Source organism: Alosa sapidissima, chromosome 11 (genome assembly GCF_018492685.1).
Source record: "Alosa sapidissima isolate fAloSap1 chromosome 11, fAloSap1.pri, whole genome shotgun sequence".
Taxonomy (NCBI): domain Eukaryota; kingdom Metazoa; phylum Chordata; class Actinopteri; order Clupeiformes; family Clupeidae; genus Alosa; species Alosa sapidissima.
The window spans coordinates 15,760,007-15,784,756 of NC_055967.1; the positions used below are offsets into that span (position 1 = coordinate 15,760,007).

Below are 24,750 nucleotides of genomic sequence, written 5' to 3' on the forward strand. Positions count from 1 at the left end.
CTGTGTCATTGTGACATCAGACATCATCACTGCGTTGCAGTGACGTCAAAACTTTAATAACTTTCATCAACACAGCCGCTTGCAGTTTTTTTACTTCTTTTTTTACTTCTTCTTTTCTGATGTTTCTTGACTCTCTCTCTCTCTCTCTGTCCAAGTGTGTGTGTGTGTGTGTGTGTGTGTGTGTGTAGGGGTGTGATAAAAGTGTTGAAAGGTTATGGTGAAAACAAGTTGTCTGAAATTATAAGAATCCACAAGGTGTGTAACTACTGGCTAGGGCAGATCTATCATGAAACCTAAAAAGGTTGGAAGAAATTTCAGAATATAGTGATGAGAGACAAAAAGGACACTAAGCATGTGTTTGTTGCATGGTACCTGTGTATTCATAAATTCATGAATGAATTTCCAATTCATTACAGATAGGCTATTTCAAACAATTCAATTGCCAGTGGCAACTTCAAGACAAAGTCATCTCATACCATTATTACAGAATCCAGAGGGGAAAAGTTACTATAAGCATTTTCACTTACAATAAATTATGAAACAATGATGTTGTGAATGTGGACTGAATTAGTCACATCTGACACCTTCAGGGACGGGAGAGCCACATTTCCTTCCACAGCGTGGTGCACTGGCACGCCCGCTGGACGTCGCTCGTGAGCAGCTTCTGCATGTCAAGTGGAGAAAGAGATGGACCAGATGAATAATGGCACCTCAGTCAGCCCACAACGACTCCAAGTACAGGTACCATGTTAACCTTACATTTGTTTGCGTGAAGACATGGCAACAGAATTACTGCGATCAAACGCAAATTTCATAATTAAGTGGAGAGAAGAGTTACATTTTAAACATCACATTTTTAAAAGACAAACGTAAAACTTGCTATGCATATAGTTTGCAACAGTGGTAACTCGTGGTAACACCTGTGTTAGCAATATGATGTTATCGTCGTAAAACGAGACAAAAATGGACTTTAGATAGCTACGACGTTTAAAATGTCTGTTCAGGTATGATTTCAACATGAAAGTCTAACACCCAAAATTAACTGGCAGATAACAGGCAGTCCTCAGCACCAACTCGATGTAAGTCATTCTGTCCTTCGCTGACATCGCCACCCTCATTACCATGGTGGGACGGCCCTCCCGAAAAGTGCGCTTCAACAACCTAATCACGAAGTTCAGGAGTTCTTCAACTTTTTCTCAGTTGCTCATCGTAACCCCGCGTGAAGTTAAGGTCACTGGACAGATTTTACGCCATGCAACAAACTTAATTTCCTTGGACCTCGACAGCAGAGTTTTGCAATGGCTCCGTTTGGAAGGAATTTTTTAAAAGCGCGATTGAAAAACAGGTAGCCAACTTAATCGTCTTTTGGTGCCATGTTTTTGTCAAGTTTGTATAGGCTATGAAAACGTAGTTTGACATAATGTCAACTTTTATCATTTACCCTTTTTAAGCGAATGTGATTCTTTAGGCAATATTTAGCAGATGTGTTGTCTTTGTTTTTTAACAGTGTGTTTTGGAAGAGTTCATCCAGATGGATAGAATAACTCTTTATCTCCTCAGCCAATATAAACTAATGATTTGGAAATAGATGGAGCATTTTTGTTTTATTTCAGTATTGTGTTGAGAAGTATACTTTAGTTTAAACATAGAAGCAGCAACGCCTTCTTGTATTCTTGTCTAGTTACTTAAGTTAAAGCTGGTGGTTATGGTAGCTGAGTATCACGTTACTGGTTCTATGTAGTGTAAAGGAAGGCTATCTGGCATGTAGTTAATATAATTACAGCATTTGCATGCATGTGGGTGAGTTTGTATGCTTGTTTGTGGTTTGTGTGTGTGTGTGTGTGCGTGTGTGTGTGTGTGTGTGTGTGTGTCCATTCTTCAGGGGACAAAAATAAGTAGATTCACTGCAGCCTACAAAAATCACTCATGACCAGACTCATGTCAGTGGTCCTTTTCTTGAAGGTATTTTGAATAGCCTAAGTTGTTGTTCAAGGCTGAAGTTTAGCTTTTGGGGGTTGTTAATTGTCAAGATGAAGTAAATTGTTACCCCTGTGAAACATTAGACCAAGGATCATATATCCCTGTATGCCAAAAGCACATTTAGTATTTTCTTTCTAATGAAAGCTGACCTGCTTGTTTTGTATAGCACAAAGCCTGTAATTACTGGCTGATTTATTTTAAGATGAAACTCACAAATACGGTGCAGTCGGAGTACCCTGCTTGCCTGGCTGAATTCAGCTTTTTGATGTTTCATGGCCCCACAAGAGCCATTGGGGTTATTGAGGGTGTCAGAGATGTACTTGCTTCAGTGCAAGTCTGAATATTTGAATGTGTTTGGGAGTCATAAATGATGGATGGCCTATAATTAAATCAGTGTTGATAAATTCAGAGAGCATCCAAGTGAGTGCTCGGGATGTATGTTGCTATGTCAGTCAGTCATGTTCATGTCATGTCATCCCATTCAGCTTTTACTGTTTTTAGGATACAAAATGAGATTATGCTGTCTCAGTGGATATCAATATTTGAAGTTTCTGAACGCCCCCATCTCCACACCTTTGATAACTGCAAATGGTCTTGATAGCTTGGGAAATTGTGTTCGTTTTCAAGTTGCAACATAATTGCCTTTTGCTGCCGAAGCCAACTGTAATTATCGTGCCGGGATCTAAAAGCATATCAGAGGCAGTTTATACTGAACCCTCTTTGCTCTCAGATATGTTTTTGGAAAACAGTCTCATACTTGCTCAGGTTTGTTTTATCATATCTACTGGTATGCTTTTGAACTATGCACAGCTTTCCCTATGTGATCTACCATACTCACTGAGGGGGCTAATTAATATCTGTGATTTCAAACAAGTTAATTGCCGTAGCTTGTTTAAGCAGCACGGTGCTGGACATGATATTGTCTGGAAAAGTGTGGTGTCAGTGGAAAAGACAGCCAGCTGACTCCATGACTGGCCCACATTAAAGGTTCCCTAACAACTGCTTGTGGTTTATGAATAAGATCACAGTTCGCTGCTCACTGTGTCAGACAGTCTCAGGTTAATTGAAGCTGTGGAATCTGCTCATCTGCAATAAGAATCCATTTATCTTCTGATGATGGACATTTTAGTGAGTGATAATTTAGTGATAATAAGCACTGCAGTGTGCTCTCTGTTGGAACGTGTGCCTTCATCCTGACCACAGAAGGGATTGTCTGCTGCACAGTGCTAGAGTGGTACAGTTCAAAGATACGTCTGGCCATGGAGTTCTGATTATCATTAAGATACAACATACCCACTGAGACTATTATCAGCAAGAAATGTTTTTAACAATACATGGATTTGACAGTAAACATGATTATGTGTGTATCATACAAATAGAGAGGATTAAATTTAAGAGTTTAGCAAAAGCTAACAGAACTATCTTGTTCAGTTAAAAATAATCAATTAGCATTATCAAAATAATTCCTTTTTCCTTGATAAAACTGGATTTGGTTTCAAGAACAGTTTACATTTTGAATATTAGTGTTGTCTCAAGCAATTATCATTGAGAACCATTGATGGTAATGACTTTATCATCAAAATCATTCCAATTGGATGAGTGTTTGAACACCACCCCTGTGTCAGCTCATTAGAGAGCTGCAGCTATGGGAGTGGGGGGAAAGAGTGTGTGTTTTGTCTTTATGAAGATGCCTATCACGGCAGTTTCCCAAGAGATAACAGGCCTCTTGAAAAAATGTTATGTTTTTCTCATCAAAATCCTGCATCCTCCCCAGATAAGAGTCAGGAAATCCCTTTTTTGTGGTGTTGATGTCACTGCCTTTGGTATTCCACTGGGACCCAAGCTGTTTAAGCAGGAATTAGGCACAAACAAGTTTTTTTTTTTTTTTTTTTAATATACTTTCCTTTTTATCTGTCATGTAAATTCAATCTCTCATTTAATCATAAGAGATGTTTACACAATACCAGTTTTAAGTCTTTTAATACTTCTTGGAAAAGGAACAAGCATCAACTAGGCTATGTGCTAAATCATCCATATCTAATACTCTTGCAGACACTTGTATATTGTACAGCATTAGTGTATGCATACATGATTACAGAGGGGAGCTCTCATTACATATGGCTATGTAGATAGTTAGGGTCTCTACAGACTATCATAAAAGGTGAACATAACATAATTGATACAGTCTTTTCTCTCCCAAATGTTGTCATGAGCTCTCAGGGTCTCTTTGGGTAGGCAAACACAGCTATCCGAAGTGACGCATAGAGTGTGAACATGTCAGGTCTCCCACGTGTAACGACATGTTGAAATCACATGCAGGTGACTGTGTTTGGTAGAGTGTTCTGCCTTGCACGAGGCCTTTCAGTGAAAGTATGATAAACAGCACAAAGAGGGTCCACTCCCACTGTGGTCTGTGAGGTAAAGGAGGGGGGGTCAGTTGGAGTCACCTGTGAGCCGGTCGAGTGGCTGCGTGTTGGTGTGGATGTAGATCAGACTGTGGACTGTTGGCCAAGGCTGCTGTGCTTTATTGCCTGAGCAACGGACTCATTAGTGCTTACAGCTCCTTCAGCTTGGGTTCTTACAGTACATTGCCTCTCCCCAACTCTTTTCCAAGTTCACCTGGAGTTCAGTGCCTCACATTTAGGATTCTGCAGTCTTAGGCCAAACACACGCACACACATACAAACACACTAACAAACATACACACACACGCACGCACACACACACACACACACACACACACACACACACAGACACACACACACACACACACACACACACACACGAATGAAGACACACAAATAGTTGCTGTCCTTCATAGTGACATAAACACTCTCCTTGTCCTGCCAAATCAATAGCTACAGATTTATTGGGTATCACTACAGGCGATGTCTGTGATGAACCTCTGGTGGCTTATGGGAATGACAAGGGCAATATTCCCCAGTCCATCATCATCTTTGACTGTACATTTAATTAGCATGCAATTCTAGCTAATTAAATAGTAGAGAGATCGTTAATGACTTATTGGTCATATGTCAAATAAGGTGAAATTAATATGCCTCCCCATAAGTCTTTGTGCTTGCTTGCTGGTGTGTGTTGTGTTAAGGAGTGGAGGGGAGGATATGACCTGTGCTCAATCCGGGCTTATCTTGGGTCAGTCCCTCCATTGTGGTCCCCCTCTGGTCACTGGCATCCAACAGCAATCCTGTTCAGACTCACTGCACTCCTCAGAGTTTTGCAACATTTCTGTACTCTGATTTGTACAGCAAACACACAAACACACACACAAATACACACCAGAATTATGCTCTGGTGTATAATCATATTGTGCAGGTTGAAACTGACCCGTGTAATTACAAACACTGTTATCATAGCTGGGAGTAGTGGAACAAAGATCAGTACACACAGTAAAAACACAGGTGTACAATGATACGGCAGTCATATTTGTGCTTCCATTACAGAACTGCCTCTGTGGCAATATGACTGTGAAGATGGAATTTCATTTTCCATACGGTCACAATAAGACTAATTTGGGAGCAGGAAGTTTGGAGCAGGACGTAGCCAGTGACCAGTGATTGTGACAGAACACAAACACAGGTGCTTCCCCGTGCTCTCTGTTGGTTTCCTTTGGAGTGCACTACTACCTTATGTGTGCATGTGGGTGTACTTTTGTGGAGCACTATATTTATCAGCTTGTGTGTTTGCGAGTGTCAAAATCTATGGCTGAATGTGAGAAAAATCCCTGCGCTTGTGTAATGGGCGTGCGTGACCATGCATGTTCCCGCGAGGTTGGAGAGCGAGAACACAGCTGTCGTGACCTCATTCATCTCGGCCCTCTGAAGGGGCCGACGGTGTGAAGAAGACTTAACGGCGATGACACGGCGCGAGACGTAATGAGAGAGACACCGGAGAGAGAGAGAGAGAGAGAGAGAGAGAGAGAGAGAGAGAGAGAGAGAGAGAGAGAGGCCTCTCGGTCGCCCTGCAGCGAACTGATCCGCCTTTGTGTGGTTCAGCCTGCGCGCAGACGGCTTGGTGAGGCTTACAGCTCTGGTTCTCAAGCTATGAGGTGATCTCCCAGTTATCCCTAAATATATGTGTCTGGCCGTCGCCTAGGGGGACGTGCGCCCATTCACTGAGCTTTTGGGAATGACATCACACGCAGCGCTCTCTTGCAGGTTAGACAGCTTGAGGCATGGCTGCTCAGGGAGGGATATAATAAAACGTGTCAAAAGCATACAGCAGTCAAGTGCACGCAGCGTTTATGGAGGAATGTGAGAGGTGCTAACATTTTCATGTAAACAGGGTGTACACACCCAAAAGGGAGCCAGTAACTGAGTTTGATTGTAAGTATTTGAGCTTCATTTGCCATTCAGCATCACACACATAAACACATACATAAGACACACACGCACTCACACACATACACACACACACACACACACACACACACACACACACACACACACACACACACACACACACACACACACACACACACACACACACACACACACATACACACACACACAAAGATAAATGTTGCTTGAGGCCCCAAGAGACAGCCGCGGTTCTCTGCCGTGGTTGGCTGAAAGTGGTCACGGTCGCTGTGCGTAAATGCAGGCGGTGCGACTGTGTTTGCCACCTGCATTCCTCTGCTGTTTACTTTTGCTCAATCCCGCTCTCAGGGTCCCCTAACCATTAACCTGCCGCTCGCATTGTTGCATACGTATCACATTCCTGAGAGGGCTCTCATCAAGGGCTTACACAAAGGCCAGTTTGTGCTCCTTTGGCCCGTGCAAGCCAAAATACAGCAGTATCAGACGACGCGTAAACACTATCCAGCCCAACCAAACAGTGTAACTTGGCAAGGTGCTGCTGTGTTCGTGTGTGGTGCTGCCCTAGGGTGCATTCCGCCCTCCAGACGAAGGGGCAGCAGCCTGCTACGTCTCCTGAGCTTATTCTCACTGACCTTGGTCAGACACGCAGCAGTGACTTACAGCCCAACCGGCCTCACCATGCTCACTCAGCACAGGGCTATGAGACGCTGATACACATACCGATGATGTTATGTGTTCACCATGGTCCTCTTTTGTACCAGTGATTAATGGAAGTGCGGAAATGAAAAAGTGTGTGTGTGTGTATTGGATATGCTGCGTATCCATGTTGGGAGACTATCCCTTTTGCTTTAAGAGACCAAAAAAAACTGAAGAATTTAGCTTTAGGCCCTCATTTAACATAAACTCCATTTCCATTCATTGCTATCACTTTTGGTTCATAACATCATAGACTTTGCTCAAGCTTATTATGAGTAACCTTTTATCAATAGGTGACTAATTTAGCTCAGCCAATTATATTCATCATGTTGGGAAATAGTCCTTAAAATGTGAACATATTTAAAACGGATCTGTCATTTGATCCTGGCAGAGAGGTTAAAGAGACATATTGTGGAATCACTGTGAGCACGTTTAATAAATCTGTAAATGAGAAATTGTATGACCATGATGAATGATCATATAATAGAGGGCCTAATAGAGGGCCTAATTGATGTGCTACTCAGAATCTGTAGGGGTGTCTTTTTTGCTTTTTTCTTAAATGGAACAATCATCTGAGGCACTTTTTCAAAGCCTGTTTGACAGGACAGAGTAATGTGCCATGTCTAAAGAGAAAGGCTTATGGGGATATGTGTAATTGTTACATGCTGATGCACAGGCTGTGCTGAGCTTGGTGATATGAAACACACTCCTGGGAATATAAAGGCACAGATGGCTAATGATGTAAATGTATGTTCAATTATCATGAAACATTAATCACTGAGGCATTCACATTATCAGTACTTTAACTAAGGATCAGACGTCTTTGTTAAAGAGGCAACAACCTTGTAGAAACCTGCATAACCACAGTAGTCACTAAGCAAGTGTTTGGTGGTTTCTTTTCACCAGATCAAAGGAGGCGGAAGAGTCCCCAGGCAAGGAGATCCAGGTATGTGTGTGCCAGGAGGAGAAGGTGGTGTGTGGAGTCACCAAACACACTACGTGTGCCGACATGGTCCAGGCGCTCCTGGACGACCACGGGAGCCTCCCGGAGAGCCGGCGGCAGCTGCACGGCGAGCCCAAGGAGTTCTGCCTGGTGGAGCGCTGGAAGGGCTTTGAGCGGGCGCTGCCGCCACTCACCCGCATCCTGCGCCTCTGGAACGCCTGGGGTGACGAGAAGCCCTCCGTCCAGTTCGTGCTGGTCAAGACCAGCGAGTGCGCGCCGCCGGCCAAAGCGGGGAAGAGGTCGTCCAGGTCGCGCTCGGCGGCGGCGGCGGCGGCCGGGGGGAGGGCCCGGCGCTGGGAGCAGTGCCCTGCCCAGTACGCCAAGACCCTGCCGGCCGAGCGGCAGAAGCGGCTGGTGAAGAAGGCTTTCCGCAAGCTGGAGCGGATCCGCCGCGAGAGCGAGTCGGCAACGTCGTCGCCAGCCACGACGCCGGTCAAGCAGGAAGGGACAGGGGAGATTGACGGCATGGTGCAGCTCATCATCTCGCAGGACCAAACCATCCGGCAGCAGCTGCAGCGCATGCGCGAGCTGGACCTGCAGATCGAGCTGGCCGAAAGGCTCTCCAGGCTGGACAGAGCGATGGCAGGGGAGGGGGCAGCGGAGGGGGGGGCAGGTGCCTTGAGCGACTCGCCCCGCCTTAGCCTGACAGACAGCTGTGAGGGCCAATCGCTGTGCGAGGAGCGCCTGCAGGACTACCCGCCCACCAATGGCAGCGTGGAGCAGCTGGAGGAGCAGCTGCGCCGGCACCAGGAGCTCATCCTGGAGCTCTCCCGGGACATCGACGCCGAGCTCCGCAGCGGCCAGTGGCCGCCTGAGGACGAGGAGACACTGGGGGCGACAGCAGGGGCGACGGCAGCGGCGCTTCTCGATCTCGGGCTGGACTCGCCGGAGCTGGAGAGCATCCGCGCCGACCTGGAGCGCAGCATGCGGGCTGGACTCTCGCTCTACTCCCAGACACAGGATCTGGACAGGGAGCTGCAGTGTCACGACAGCACGCTGCTCTCCAAGAGCCAGGAGTGCCAGGTCCTCGCAGCCCAGCTGAGAGAACTGCAGCTGGGGGAAGGCTCTCCGCAGCCGGGCCCCTCTCCCCTAAAGAGCCAGGGCAAGTGCAGCATGGCGCAGCAGCAGGGACTGGGAGAGGATAAGATCAGGCAGGACGCCGTAGACACAGACTCAGACACAGGCATCAGCTCCACGCACAGTCAGGACTCCCTCTCGCCCACGGTGAACCGCCGGCCACCCCTGGACACGGATGTCTAAACGGCACAGAAAAAAATCAGCACGTGTGAACTCAATAACAGAGATGCAGATCGACATGGAGCAATACACTTCATTGGTCATATGTCTCAACTGTTTTTATGTCTCAACTGTATTTTGATGTACCGTATATGTACAGTACATTTGTGCACTCATATCTGAAGTACATGAAAGTGAAGGGGAATAAAAATCTCATGATATAGCCTGCTGTAGTCAGACAGAGGTATGCAGCTTAGTGTGCTACCACTGCCAAACACAGCCACTTGTCTCTAGGTCATTGTATTGAATGCAGGAATGCTGTGTAGGTTTTCTTTCTCTAGAATGGAAAAAGCACTTGAGTGTTAGCCAAGCAGACAAAGTTGGTGATAGGGTAATCTTAATGACTGGGTGATGTTGTCCTAAGCATTCTTTCAGTTTGTGCAGTTTCACCGCAATCAGCGAGGTAACTGGTTTTGGAAAGCAAATATTTTGCTTTCAGATTTGTTTTAAGAGGCAACTTGGAACAACTAGAACTTGGAACAATCAGAAACTACTGTATATGAGCTTAAACTGCTGAGTGCAGCTCTGTGTACTGTGTGCATGTCCCTTCTAAAATCAGTAGAACTCAATTGGCATATCCATAACTATGGAATTAATTTAACTATGGTGTGAGGCTTCTTGTTACATAGGATGTCAGAAATTCACCAGGATGTTCAACCTCTATATATTGTGCCATAAAATACAAAGCAAATGTGCATGGCATGTAACAGCATCAGTGTATGTCTTTTGTGCTAATATGACAACTTTTGCATTCCTTAAACAGTTCTCTAAAAAGCTTTTGACCTGTATTTCCCCGTCGCTAACATAAATTTAATGGAAGCTCTATTTATATTTATAAAGTTAAGAATGGAACATTTATGTAAGCTCTGTTTTATGTTGCCAAAATGCTAATTATTCATTCATAATATGTTTATTCTAAAGTGTGTGCTTTGCAGATATTTCCCTGTTAAAAGATAATGGTGTAAAATATACAAAAGTGTTTAGAGTTATGAAAGAAGTGTGAAGTATACTGTTTATGTTCTCAAAATTGACATTGTTTTATATTAAAACATCTTCGTATGACTACAGATTTAGATCATACATTGCACAACAAATTAAAATCATGTTATGTGTACAATGGTTTGCTTACAAAGATGGTGTAAAATTCTATTTTAATAATTCATAAATATATTCTTATATTTCTCTACAATGATTTTGGTGAATACATTTGGCATAAACTATAGTTGAGCTGTATGTCAGACATTCAAAAACCTTTGAAAAGTCCTCAATAATAACATACCACCCATGTATGAATTTCATTATATATGTGTAACATAGTGTATTGGTTTCAAATCGTATATTTCAAAATGAGAAATGCATCAAGCGAACTGAAAGCCAGAGTCTGGCCTCCCACACTATGCTGCATTTCACACAGAGCACACATTCATGCACATCATTTGTGTGGTTAAAGAAAAGGCTACTCACTGCTCCTAGGGATCCAAATATGGGTGTTCAGGTAAATTGGATATTGTTCTCCTATTCAATATTTTGACAATAAACGTTCCATTACTGCATTTCTCTGTGTTTCTATTATTGGGTATACTGGCATTGCAGTGTTGTGGAATCATGTCTGTGAATTTATGTGTAGAGTATGAAAAATAGTTGTAAAAACTCTAAAATGCTTTGAAGGCTAAAGTGAGGACATACTGTAGGACGTAATAGGAATACTGGTACAGTCCCCAAACTCAAATGCAATATGAGATACAGTTAGGAACAAAATTATTCATACCTCTGGCAAATATTGATTTAATGTTGGTTTCCTCTTGACCAATACAGTATGTTTGTTCTGACTGAAAATGACACTTCCACATGCCAAAAGGTTGTAAGACAATGTGGTAGAAACATGGAATCAGAAAAAGAAGCGTTTTCATCTTTTTTAAACATTTTATCCAAAATTATTCCTACCCTTTTTAAATAATCAATGGAAACATCTTTATTTGCCATCACAGCTCAAACATATTGGTCCAGAGAAACATTAAATCAATATTTGACAGGGGTATGAATAATTTTGTTGCTAACTGTAAGAGAAGAACAACACAATGTCTTATAAAAGAAATACAACCAATTTATTATTAGTTAATACACATTTTAATGTGATGTTATGTTGGCAATTGATGCAATTATTTACTTAATTCACTCTGTGGCTGTATTCAGGGTAGTAAGGCTGTTCCTGTCCTATCATCCAATCATCTTCCTCCTCTCTTCTTCCATCACGTCTCTCTCCTCAGGCATTCAGGTTGAAACTACTTGCTATTGCATTACAAGATAACACCACATTCATTCCATTAATTCCACATAATTGTAAAAAACAAACCACTGAAGAGATGCCCCCTCTGCCCTCTCCTCTGGGCTGGGCCAGGGCTTACGGCACATGGGAACATCCATTCAGCCAGTGATCACCGCATCGCTCTCCCTCCACTTGTGATCTTTGAGTGTTTTGGCCGAACAAAAAGCCAAGGCCATTAAAACGCTCCCTCCGTGCAACTTAATGCAGTGGCTCAGACTCGCCAAGAAAGCCTTCAGGGGCTACATGTTGTCTGGCCATTGTGTGCTGCTCACTTCTAAATGAATAGAAACTATTTCCTTTCCTTGTGATGCAAATATTCCTACGTCTTCTTGAACTGTTTTACCTCGTGAGTGGCCCAGCTGCCTTCTCAGGCTGGGTGCCTCTGCAAGATTATTCACCAAGGTCTGGGTTGTTAGGGGGGTCTAATATTGACCAAAAACAGTCTTGATTATCTTCAACACGTTTCATTGCATTCAAATCCCAGCCCTGAGTCTTGTTCAGAGTATGTTGTCTGCTTCCTGAACTTCCTGCTCAGGCAGCGGGTCTCGGGCCGGCAGCTGATTTCCTGTCGGGCCGCTATCACCACGGCAACTTGTTTACCCATGCAGTGCAATCATGGGAAAACAGGAGGCCTGCCAGGAGTCATTCATGTGCATAAGACTGGTAATTAAGTGGCCAAAATGGCAATTACGGCATCATTTTTTACCCCTCCTCACCCCACCCTGCTTTGGTTGCATCTTCACACTTGGCAATTAGTCTACCCTGGTCCACAAAGCAGTCTGAGTCACCTTGTGTTGAGCTAAAGCTCTGAGGTGCTCTCTCTCTCATCTATACCTCACACAGGGTACTGGCACCACTGTGCAGTGCATTCACATCATATGCACTCTATAAAAGCTAGATATACTGCCTAAATAGTTTTATGCCCTGTTTTAAAGGTAAGGTCGGTTTCATGTTCTTGTCCTCAAAGAAGTGAGCGATTTATGAAGATGAAGACTGCTGTCATTTCAGCCCTCATTTTTAAACATGAGAGGCCGCTTTAAATACCTCATCAAACTGCCACAGCTCAAATTGCACGGTCAAGTACTTCAAAATCAGCCTTATTCATCTCAAATTCTCTTCATACCAATGTGTTCCCAGAATAATTAAGTAGGTGAATAATAATATGGCTGTTGCGTAAACTGTGACAGTACATTGTGTCTGCTTAACTTCTTATTAATGCGAGGCAAATTTAAGCATGACACTCGAGCATTCATGCAAACATTGCACTAGATTAAGCAATTAATAAAAGCCAAGCAATTACAAACTCTTATGTGTCTTTGTGAAATCTGGCTGGACCTTTTCTGCTCTATCATTAGACGGATGGTAATTACCCAGAGATGAAAGGAGGGGGAGATGAAGAGAACCATACAAAACACAACTGATTACTCACAGCGTACAACTTTGCTGCTTTGTTGAAAAAGCATGTCACATATTATCAAGATATGAAAAATGAATTAATACAGCCTTTTGTCCCCAACTGCCATGGTCTCCCACACAACGTTGGTCTAAAACAATTGATATTTTTGTTGGGTAAACACATATTGGAGTGCACAGCAGCATCATCGTCATTCTAAACATTCAGCAGTATTAGGTGCAACAGAAAAATGGCACATATCTCAACAACGCATGTCATGACAACAAAACGATCAACCAATTATTCTTACGTCTACAAAGAATACTTCCCAGTCTGACACACATAAAAAGGCAAGCCTCGACAAACCTCTTCTATCAACTGACTTTTCGTGTTTTTTCCTATGAAAGCCATATAAAAATATCACTCTACTGTGATGTGGTTCTATAGAATCAGGTTGAACAAAAACTATAAGGTGCCATAAAGTGCTTTTTGTACTCAGTTTCCATGCAAGTCATATTGTTGACGAAGAAAAGGGCTGACGCCCAGAAACAGTACTTAAGCTATGTGTCTCTGCACGGTTAACTGTGTTTGGTTCTGAATCAAACGTGTGTGTGTATGTGTGTTTTGTTTCCTAAGAGCCCTAAATCAGAGCCCTGGCATGGCTTCTGTCACAGACACAGGCCTTCAGGGTCAACCCCACAGCTCCCGACCAGCTCCAGCACCCAGATGCCACCCTCTCCTGCTCTTAAGACATGTCAAGACTGCTATAGGCAACAGGGCATAAAGCTTTAGACACACACACACACACACACACACACACACACGCACACACACACACACACACAACAAGTATGTACACAAGTACATTTCCTCCTGCTTATACAAACACCAAACACATGGACACACACACACACACACTTACACTTTTATCAAACACAACAAACATCCTTGTACACACACACACAACCACACACACACACACACACACAGAGTTACATTTGCACAGGCACGCACACACACACACACACACACACACACACACACGCAAACACACACACACACACACACACACACACACACACACACACACACACACACGCTAAGGGTGGTCTGATTTATTGCTCCTGTACAAGTCCAGGTCCACAGATTTTGACTGCACACTGTCACTTTTATCTCTGTAGCCCCCCTCCACCACCTGACACATTAATGTCTCCTTATTATTGCTATCAGTCAAGTTGGGCTGTTTGCTTTGCCACAGGTGTTCAGGAGAGCTCCGCGCCCAAACCCCTCAGCAAGCCTTTCATTATTCATTATAGCAAGCTGAGGAGCAGAGAGGGTGGCGCCTCTGGAACAGAGAGAGGGAGGGGGAAAGGGACAAAAAAAGGAGAGACCGGTTATTAGGAGATGCATGAACAAGCAAAGTAAGCAGACAACAAAGCTAAGTATCTTCTGAATATAATGTAACATAGGAAAGAGGTATTTGGTCAAACTGTAATGAGGTTTAGCCGTAAACACAGATGGTGACAGACACTGGTCTTTTGTGCGCAGGTGGTTGTGCTATGGCCCTCCTGTCTAATATACCGGTAATAACTGCTCTGCCATAGAGGGTCTTCTGGCGACTGGAATGCTTCAGCACAGCAATCTGTTGAATTAATTCATTAACAGCTCCAACAAGCTACCTGACGCTCCACTCCCCAAGCCCTATTATGTAGTGTGTGAGGTTTCTCTTCTGAGCAGAGGCGTGATGAGGGGCTTCAGGACCACCTTTGGCCTCGCTTGCAGTCTCAGGGGGGCAGTAATCTTGGTTGGCCCCTCTGATGAGCTGCTTGTGTAAACACTCCACCCTGCCCATCTCTCCAACCCCTCCCCCACCAACCGTCCTCCTCAAACGGTCAGCTTCCTCTGGGACTCAGCCACCTCTCCTCCTCCTCCTCCGCCTGAAGGACCTCCTGATTGCTCATGTGATTTCATATCATTGACTCTCCATCTATCATGGAGCTCTGACCTACAGCAACCATCCAGGCTTCTGCACGCCAAAGGAGCGGACTTCGATTCCAATCCCTTCCTTACAACAATGGCAAATGCCCACATACAATATTTCCTGTTGCTTTGCTGGGGAGAATACCACTCTGATAGAAATGTAATGGAACACGGTACTAATTCCCTGAAGGAAATGAAAGATCCCCTCCCACCTTCATTCACTGCAGTCCCTTCTCCTCAGAACTCTTCAGCGCTAAACCAACAGGTTACCAAGGCAACTGAATATATGCAAACACTTTGCAGTTGCCCTTATCCTGGATAATGGAAAAGAAGACATTCCCAAGATATCTCCTCTGCAGGAAAATAAATCATGGCCATCACAGGCTTCATCATGCTTACAATCAAACGTGGCAAAAATAGTTAGTATGTAAATCAATTCCCAACACATACCACACAAGCAGGCCTTCATTTTTCTCAAAGAATATACTGTAAAAGGCATTCCAACAACATAACAAAGCTAACTGTTTTCTTCACCTTTTTTCCCAAAATGTCAAGGTCCCAGAGGGTTGTTAGTTGCCAAGGCATTCTGCCATCTCTTAGCAAACATGTACCCTTATAACCATACTCCGTATAACAGGTGAGAATCACAGTACATTGATCAGCAGTAGTGAGAGTCTAGATCCACCTAGCTCACCATACTTACCCAAATACATACTAGCATATTTGTTACACATTTTGTTTTAGTGTGCTATTTTCCACAAAGGGAAATGAGACTTTCCCCAGGAACTTTAATGGCCCCGTCTCATGTCACAGGGGTCAAAGCTGAGAGGGGCTCAATCTCATGATGCCACCCACTCCAGCCTATGGCATTTCTGACACATGCTGCAATTCACTGGGTGTCAGGTTAGCAAACACATTAACCTCTATGACAGAGCCTATGGAATGCCATTCCATGGCCATTCCCTCAATAGCCCTCATTGCCGTTAGTAAAGCGACTCATGGGTGGTTCTGCTGCTGTTGCTGGTGGTAGTGGTAGTGTGTGTGTGTGTGTGTGTGTGTGTGTGTGTGTGCGTGTGTGTGTATGTGTGTATGTTGGGGGGGAGGGGGGCTTATAGGTCACATTCCTCTCACAGTGCACATAGGCGATACTGCCGATGTTTTAGGGGCTTTTTCCTCTGGCTTTTGTGCGGTAGCCGGGAGGGGCTTCCTTTGGAGTCCCTGGACAACATTTCCTGTTGGAGCACTGGGTGCTGTGCCTCTAACTCACAGATGATAGGAATAGAGACGAGATGAGGAAGGATAAAAATTCTTGGAAAAGCTTTCATTTTTATTGGAAAGGAAGACTCCAAAGGTAGATAAATTACCGTTGCCAAGTGAAATAACAACAGTCAAGGTTTTCCTATCCTAAAATTACTGATCCACTTCACAGTTGGATACGGGCAAGTATCAGAAGATCTCCATGTCTACTTGACAGACCTGATAAAGATGTAACAGGAAGAACAACTGTCCCTTCCTGTTGACTGAAATAAGGTCAATCACTGAAACCAGCTGCTAGCAGTACTATTTAATTTGTACACAACAAGACTTATCTAAAGATGTAAACATTACAATACATCTCTAAGAATGGAAAAATGTTGACTACCAAAAAGCTATAACTATAGGCCTAGCTAGTATAGCTAAAACTATAGACTTGTGATCTTCATTTGAGCAAATCCATTTGAGCTAATTGCATTAACACAAGGATATTTAGATATTTTACAAACTTTCTAATCCCTGTAGAACTGTATTGGCAAGACATGTCAGTTTTCCTTTAACAAATCTCCTAACTATATTTAACATTGATTGCTAACTTCTACTAGTTTCAAGAGTAAGCAGTCCAACACCTCCCACTAGCATGTTGTTCCCTGAATAACCCATCAACAACCTGCTGTTGAAATTTTAGTTGGTAACACATCATAGACCCAGCAGGTAAATCTTGGGTACCCAGATTAAATAGCTAATAGCCATCAATTTTTGTTTTTGCAAAAACAAACACCACACCTGGAATAGATAAGCTAGTTTTCTTGCTAACACATTTCACTTTGGTGGCATTCAGGAGGTAAAAGCTTTACTTAATTTTCACAGGGCTTCATGCTTAGACCACAAAACTGGATATTAAACAACCCAGGCAGCAAGTGAGAACAACAAAGAGCAAAATCCATAAAGTATATTGCTAAGAGTGGCTCTCAGACTCGGTTATCAAATCATATGATATCTCAATTCAATAAAGTCAGTCAGTGTCAAGATAACTGATGGCTGATGGCTGATTTGGCAGCTACAGGTCAACAGTCGCAGCTTTTTTAATCTTTGCTGTTCATCTGCACCATCAAAATAGATAGATAGATAGATACTTTATTGATCCCCAAGGGAAATTCAAGAAGCTGCTGAGTAGGCTGCCACACCTGACGGCACCGGAACCGGAAAGGAAATAGGGGTAAAATGTCAGTCCTTCCACATTGTCTACCTTCATCTGAATGAAACAGGAAAATCCCCAGTGAAGCAAATACAGTATGACATGCGTGAGGCAGTGCCAAAATCCTGTGCCAGTTGTAACTGCTTCTACCTACAAATTCCAGTACCAAATACAATGCCCATACAGTATGGTGTATGGTAGACTGCAAGCATCCTCTACAAATGCCGTTGGATCATGTTGGTGCATTAGCGTTTAAAAAGAGCCATGGGGATTTGGAATCAGCTGAGAAAACATATGCCATTCAACCACTATCCTATTGCCAGTCTTAGTCAGAGACACCATTGTTTTAGTGTGAGAAAACAATCACCTAGAGAGGTTGTAGCCAGAAGAGAGAACCACTCTACCTCCTTTCATTACTTATAGCTCCCCATTGATCCTCCCTGGCAAGACACTTATTCCCCCCATTTGTCCCGAAATGATCTGAGGCAAAGGATCTAGTTGCAGGAGGTAGGTTCAGCCAGAGGTTGCACCACGAAGGCTTAAGTAGGTCTTCGGTTGCACATGGGGCTGTCCATGTCACTGGCAATGGGGTATGCCTTCTAATGGAGAGGGGGCGAGAGGGTAATGCCTCGGCCTGCCTTTCCGACCGTGCTCATAAGCTAACATTTGAGCTCCGTGTGTTCCAGCACCAGTATGCTTCACACATTTCTGTCATGCTGCCCACACCATTGAGACGTGTGCTCCTTCACCTGCATCAGGACATTGATAAAACCCTCTTCACTTCCATACAACCATTCAGCAGATGTGTTGATCATGTTCATTTCTGTTGATTTGTGGACGAATCCCAATGAACCATGCTGTGACATGATGTGCAGAATATGTTCAAACAGAAACAAAAGCATTGCAATATAGGCTATAGGAAAACATGAATTCATGGGTGTTCTTGTGCCTTTTGAGAGTCCTTGGAAGTTTAGACTTTGCTGAGAGAATTAGATGTGCTACACTCTGTATAGGCCTACAGTTGGCAAACAAGAAACAAAATCTACGATTCCATTATAAGATTGTCTGGATAAGTCACCCAATCAGTGATGTAGTCAGATTAATCTAGTGAAATTAATTTAGTGAAAATAAATTATGTTTATCTCATCACATCTCGGTGGATTGTCATCACTAACCCAGAACTTAACTGCCTTTTACTTCTGAATTAATAATGAACCATCATACCATATCTAGTGGAAGATAAATGGGTGTTGTACATTAATTGTACAGAGATTAATATCTTTCCAAGAGAGCTTTCTCACTCTCTTTTTGCTCCTTCTTGATCCCTTTAATGGTATTATCATACATATTGTATATTTCCCACTATAATTGCATTATAATGGAGGATTTGTTACTTGTTCTCTGTAACACCTGCATTTCATTTGGAGGAAAGAACACTTCGCAGTGTTTCCACTTTACTTTGATAATTCATGGATTCTGTACTTGACCCATAAAAGCAAAATAATTTCATGTTTTTCATAATTATCAGCCGTCACCACCACTCAGTGGGCTATGGCTGTCTGGCTATAAATGTACTACACTACCAGGAGTACTCACGTCTGAATCTTGACCACTTCTTTTGAGAGGCAGAGAGAATAAACTTTGACCTCCTAACATGAGCTCTCCCCGTAGCCGAGTGTATTATGTATGTGTGTAAACAAGATATTATCTCTTCATATTTCTAAACAATCTCAGTATTGAGGAAACAAAACAAAGAACAATGGCCATACACTCTTCATAGTATTTCCTCTCTGTTTCATAGCTTGCCACAAAATGGGTACAAAAGGAAGGGAAAAAATCAACAAGAATCGACCCACCAATTTGTGTGTCGTCCCTGGTTTAGATTATCTATCATACATATAGTAGTGCTAAGTCTTCTTGGTATGGTATGGTCATTTTAAAAAAGATCTTACCAGACCATTCCAACACAGACTTACTGTAGGCTCCTTCATTTGATAATTGACTGTAATAGCATTTCTGTTTCCACTAATACCTGTCATATGTGGCCCAAATCTGGGTGAGGAATTGGGAGCAGCTGAGGAGCAGGCCCATGTAGCCTGGTCCCTTATATCTGGACACTAATGAAATCCCTTTGGTTTGCCAGGCATGTCCTTTAGTTTGGTACCACACAGGCCCTGAAACAGACTTCCTGTGGCTGTGGCCCTGCTCTGTGCATCCTGTGATCAGGGATGTATTTCTGCCTTTAGTGGTTGCGTGTGGGGGCCTCTGCTCTCTTTGGCCGCTTCCCCGTGCATCTTCCCTTTGTTCTGTGGCAATGATGTCAGGCGGGTTATTGGGAACACCTGCCGGATTACGCACAGAGTGGACGCAGAGAGAGAGGGGGGGGGGGGGGGGGGGGGCGGGTCAGCATGCCGGGCGCACGGGTGTGTCACAGCATCGACACATAAGGTCGTCCGTGTGTGGGAGACACACAGACCCGCTCACAGAGAATCTGAATTACACTAGCACACACCAACATTACACGCACACACATCACACAGGCAACAATAGATACCAGCACACACTCACACATTAAATTAATGAAATGATTTCCTCTTACAAATTTCTAACAGCATCATTTACATGACACCACCTCTATACACATTACGCCCGCACACACACACACACACACACAAACACACACACACACACACACACACACACACACACACACACTCACCCACCCTCATAAACATACCACCCACAGCTCATATGGCCTGGGTAAGGCAGGTCTGTGACTGTGACTCATATAATGACTGGCCCAGCACTCCCCCGGCCCCATAAAGCAGCCCCTTGCTGCAGCCCTGCCCTCCGCAATCAGGCCGCTGGTACCAGAGGCCAGCCGCTCTGATTGCACACTGGGAACTCCCTCCATTGTTTACCATGCAGAGCTCTTGCTGCCAGTATGAGGCTGCGAGATGGAGTGCAGGTGCGGTCCACCTACGGTCTCTCCCTTCCTGATGTCTGCGGCTCATGAAGCCTCTGCCTGGTCCAGAGCACAATCTCCTTTTAAATTTTCTTTTTTCAACTGTCAAAGGTCATGTTTTGAGTTAGGAGGAGGACTGCGAGCAGAACAGAGGTTTAAAAACACAGGCTTCCTTCGCTGCTTTCAGATTCGTCTCCACCAATGCCAAGAGCTACAAAATTGGCTTCCTCTAGTCAGCCAAATCCAACACCATCGCGCTATACATCAGAATCCACTTACATGGCCTCTGACAGCCTTAGTTAGACTTACATGCTCAACAGGCTATTCCTTTTCATTAAACTGACATTCAAAATTACCTGTTGGCTGAGATTCTTTGCCTCGTTTGCTTCAAAGGGGGACGAGGGAAAAAAGCCCAATTATCTCGAGCCATGCGTAAGATCACCTGTGCTCTCTGCCCCCTGGCCTTCGTCTTCTCTCGGCTCTGAGGAGGGCGTGTGGGCGTCAAAGCCCTTAAGGTGCTAAGGGAGGAGGTCAAACTGTATGGTTATTTGAGATTGCATATTGTGTCTGGAAGACCCTTCAGAGCAGGGCTTGAAAACGAAATTATTTTTCAAACGTTCCGTTCCGAACGGTTCAGGTAGGCCTATGTTTAACGTTTTCGTTCTTGCATGCGTTCCGCCACAAACATATCGGTCCTGAACCGGTTCGGAACGCAAAATATCGTTCGTTCTTAAAGTTCCGGCAGTGTTTGGCGGGCCTATCAAGTCTATTTTTGTGGACTTTACCTTAGATTAGACGTAGGGGAGAGCCGGGACGATTGAAACACGGGACGAATGAAACAATCCAGTTTTCTCCGAGTGTGATGATGATAGACAGACGTCCTTCGGTCAAAACATAGAGCATGTTAACCTCCTTCTATCAGCCAAATATCTTCCTGCTATGTCATTTTATCACGGAGTGATAAACGAGTTTTGATGCGCAAAAGTAAACTTCATTAATGGTTACATTTTTTCGATTATCAATGAGTGTTTTTCATTTAAAGGTTTGACGTAATGCTTATTCAGTAGACCATTTAGTGTTCTCCACAATCCCAGACTTTCATATCGCATGCTTGTTTACATGGAAAGCAAATCAAGCTGTAGTGACATATGTCTGTGTCGGGACGATTGACCAGGCTGTAACTCCATGTATTTTAATTAAATGCACAAATAGGTGTGTTTAAACAATTATTTATGGAGGTAAGACATAGAAAAACAGTTTTAGGAAGATGAAAATAAATTTGGGCCCACCAGATAGGGGGTTGAGTTTCCCCATGTTATCCTATGGAGACTGACGGCCGGTGGGTCGTTAAGCCTACTTATTTGAATGTGCATTGGCCTAACCCACCTAAAAACCTAGTGAAACGACATTTTCAACAATATAAACATGATATAAATGGGAAAGCTTACCGTTCTAGCTATAAACATGGCAGAATCATCCACTTCTATTAGATATTAGATATTTCAAAAACCGCTGCATACACGCTTCATGATGATGGCAATGAGTTGTTAACAGACATGCACAAAGACGTATAGCCCTGCAACAATATATCTAAAATAAAAACTTTTGGGAGTACCATTCATGATAACGGTTTTGTTCAAAGCTGAAAATGCATCTGTATTTGACAGAGGACAGATGTAGGTTAGGTTAGATGTAGGTGACCAAATATTAGCTTTCTGTGTGGTACGATCGCTATGTAAATTACGTTTAATTAAAAAGTGTTTCAACTGTCCCGGCTCTCCCCTACTCATTATTTCCCCTTGATTTAGCCTACCGTAGCTATGCCCAAAAATAATAAATCACAGGCAGCATCCAAAAACATTCAGATGGGCTATCCATCCCATAGCCAGACTTACTGTAGGCCTAACCTATGCCTATAAATAATTTCTTATCAAAAATATTTCTGGATACGTGCTAAACTCCTTACCTGATTGTAGCCTAAGTTTTATCCATATGGAGATCTTCAAAGGCTTGCGCTATAATTCCAACCCTGTTTATAAACGAACCTGTCTGTTGCTGACAAGGCCTATCTCATATTTCCCGTTTAACTCTTCTACATAGAATAGGCTACAATTGCGCAAACATTTCAAATCCAGACTTTAAAAACAACAAGGCGTGGACAGGCAAAATAGGCTATTACGCATAGGCTACAAACAATTTCCAAATCAGTTTCAGTAGCCTACGCTACGAGCTGGCCTAAGATCCGAAGTGGCAGACGGATAGGTTACATTACAACAGCAAGACAAAATATACACATTTGGACCAAAGGTCCATTTATTCTTTTTTTTTTTTTTTTTCAAACTGCAGAAATCAAATTATTATTTGTACAGTAGTTGGCTACATAGCGGCTTGTTAGCTCACATTAACAGTGTAGATGCGGGCTTGTTTTTCGCACAACCGGAAATAGTCTCCCTGACATAGGATATGCTTTTGTGAAATTTTATAAAATATATAGAGAACAAAAAAAAAACGTTATTAACCGGTTTTGTGGATTTCAGAATAACGTTTCTGTTCCGGAACAGTTGAAGATCATTTTGTTTTCGTTTCCGTTTCTGCTCCTCGTAAAATTCCGTAAAATTCCGTTCGTTTTCGGTTTTCGTTTTCGTTCCCTGAACCGGTTCGGAGCCCTGCTTCAGAGTGAAGGTTGGGAAGCTATTGGCTTTCACTCTATTCAATTACATTCCTGTGGGGCTCCGTGGTGTAGGCCAGTGGTTTATCAAAGTGTGGTCCGGGGACCACTGGTGGTCCGCAAGCTAGTGGTTCACAAGCAGACGTGCTAAAATATAATATAGATGAGTTGTTTGCAATATTGAACCAACTTGTATGTAAATCCAAACAGTTCTGCAACACTGCCTATGTAAGCTATGCCAGTTCAAATCATATGAATCCTCTGACACTATATGCAAGGTGGTTCATTGAGAAGGCCTATTGTGTAATATACTGTTGAAGTAGGCCTACTCTTTTTTTTTGGTTAGGTGGTCCGTGAGTTTATTTTTATTGATTAAGTGGTCCTTGGTCTGAAAAAGTTTGAGAAACACTGGTGTAGACAATCCAATTCTCACTGATTTTAAGCAATTATGATCAACATGTCATATCAATGTAAACAGCAGGTGATGTAGTTGTACGGTGGATTATCTACAGTAAAAGGCCATCGTCAGCATATACAGAAATGGGCAGAATGAATAATGGAGAAACCAGATACGTGATGAGAAGGTCAAGTATTCTCTACATGGTAAATCTTGTTGCTATTGTCTATGGCAGCATGCCCCCCCCCCCCCTCTTGGGGATTGGCAACAGAATGTCTGAAGTCAAAGCCCAGCACTTTATGTACCTTAGCTTTAGTGCTGCAAGCAAATAAAACTCTGATGAGTAACATTATACACTATAGCTTCTACATATGGATGTGCTTGAGGGGTATCAAGTGAGCGAGCACAGTGTACACACCTTTCTCTGCCATTGTGCTGAGATATTCCATTCCCAGTGCCCTTGAGGGCACTACCAAGCTCCCCTTCTTACTGCCCTCATCTCACACCCTCTCCCGGGCGAGAAACATGTGCTAAAGTCCCGCCCGTGGCACACAGGAAACCAAAACAATCAGACAATAGTTATGTCTAGCGTGGGTCCTGTTTCCATATATCCCTCTCTGCTCCCGCTCTCTCCAGTGTCTAGTTCAAGGCCTCTCAGCCCCCCTCCAAAGGGCTGATGGGAAGGCTTTGTTTTGACATGGTGGGTACGGTCGACTTTGTTCTCTGCTTATCTCGCACTTGTGCGGCACCCACTCCGGTCTCCTCTCCAGGGTCCTTGGCTGCCGCCGCCGCCACAAGCAAACCAGACCAGGAGCTCGTCCTTTCATGTGAAGATGTTGCCAGACAGACAGGTCGCTAGCTTTGGCTTTGAAGAGGTGTGAGACCACTGTACTAATGCAGGCACTTTGAAAAATAGTCTCTATGCACATTTCCTCCTTTTGCCAAGTTCTCTCTCTCTCTCTTTCTCTCTCTCTGTATTTGTCTTTGTCTTCCTCTCTCTCTTTTTCTTAGAGAATACAGTGCCAAGCATAAACAGTCCTAATGAATGAAATGGTGAGATTACACCTGCTCACAATGAACAAGCAAAACAAAAAGAGACATCTCTCTTTTCAAACCTAACACACAAACACAAAACAACAGAAGAGAGGGGAGGTGATAATGTCCCAGTGTAGACCTCTATTGTGATGGCTAGAATAGGGTGCCTAACTTTATGTCCTTTTTGACATATGATCAGCCTAATAACAGCCCTTCCTGCCT

At 43.5% G+C, this 24,750-nt stretch overlaps 1 protein-coding gene across 1 annotated transcript; it reads left to right on the top strand.

Moving 5' to 3' along the window:
* The first annotated feature begins 1,059 nt into the window (after window positions 1–1,059).
* On the top strand, window positions 1,060–10,865 carry rassf9 (Ras association domain family member 9). Its single transcript, XM_042111117.1, has 2 exons — window positions 1,060–1,345; window positions 7,920–10,865. The coding sequence occupies exons 1-2, from the start codon at window positions 1,299–1,301 to the stop codon at window positions 9,274–9,276; spliced, it is 1,404 nt and encodes a 467-aa protein (XP_041967051.1). The 5' UTR covers window positions 1,060–1,298; the 3' UTR covers window positions 9,277–10,865.
* Window positions 10,866–24,750: the final 13,885 nt, after the last annotated feature.

Bases quoted from the DNA above. Each gene is read 5' to 3' on its own strand.
- rassf9 (XM_042111117.1), top strand. From the start codon at position 1,299: ATGGCTCCGTTTGGAAGGAATTTTTTAAAAGCGCGATTGAAAAACAG. The intron at 1,346-7,919 runs GTAGCCAACTTA...TCTTTTCACCAG, and splicing joins AAAGCGCGATTGAAAAACAG to ATCAAAGGAGGCGGAAGAGT.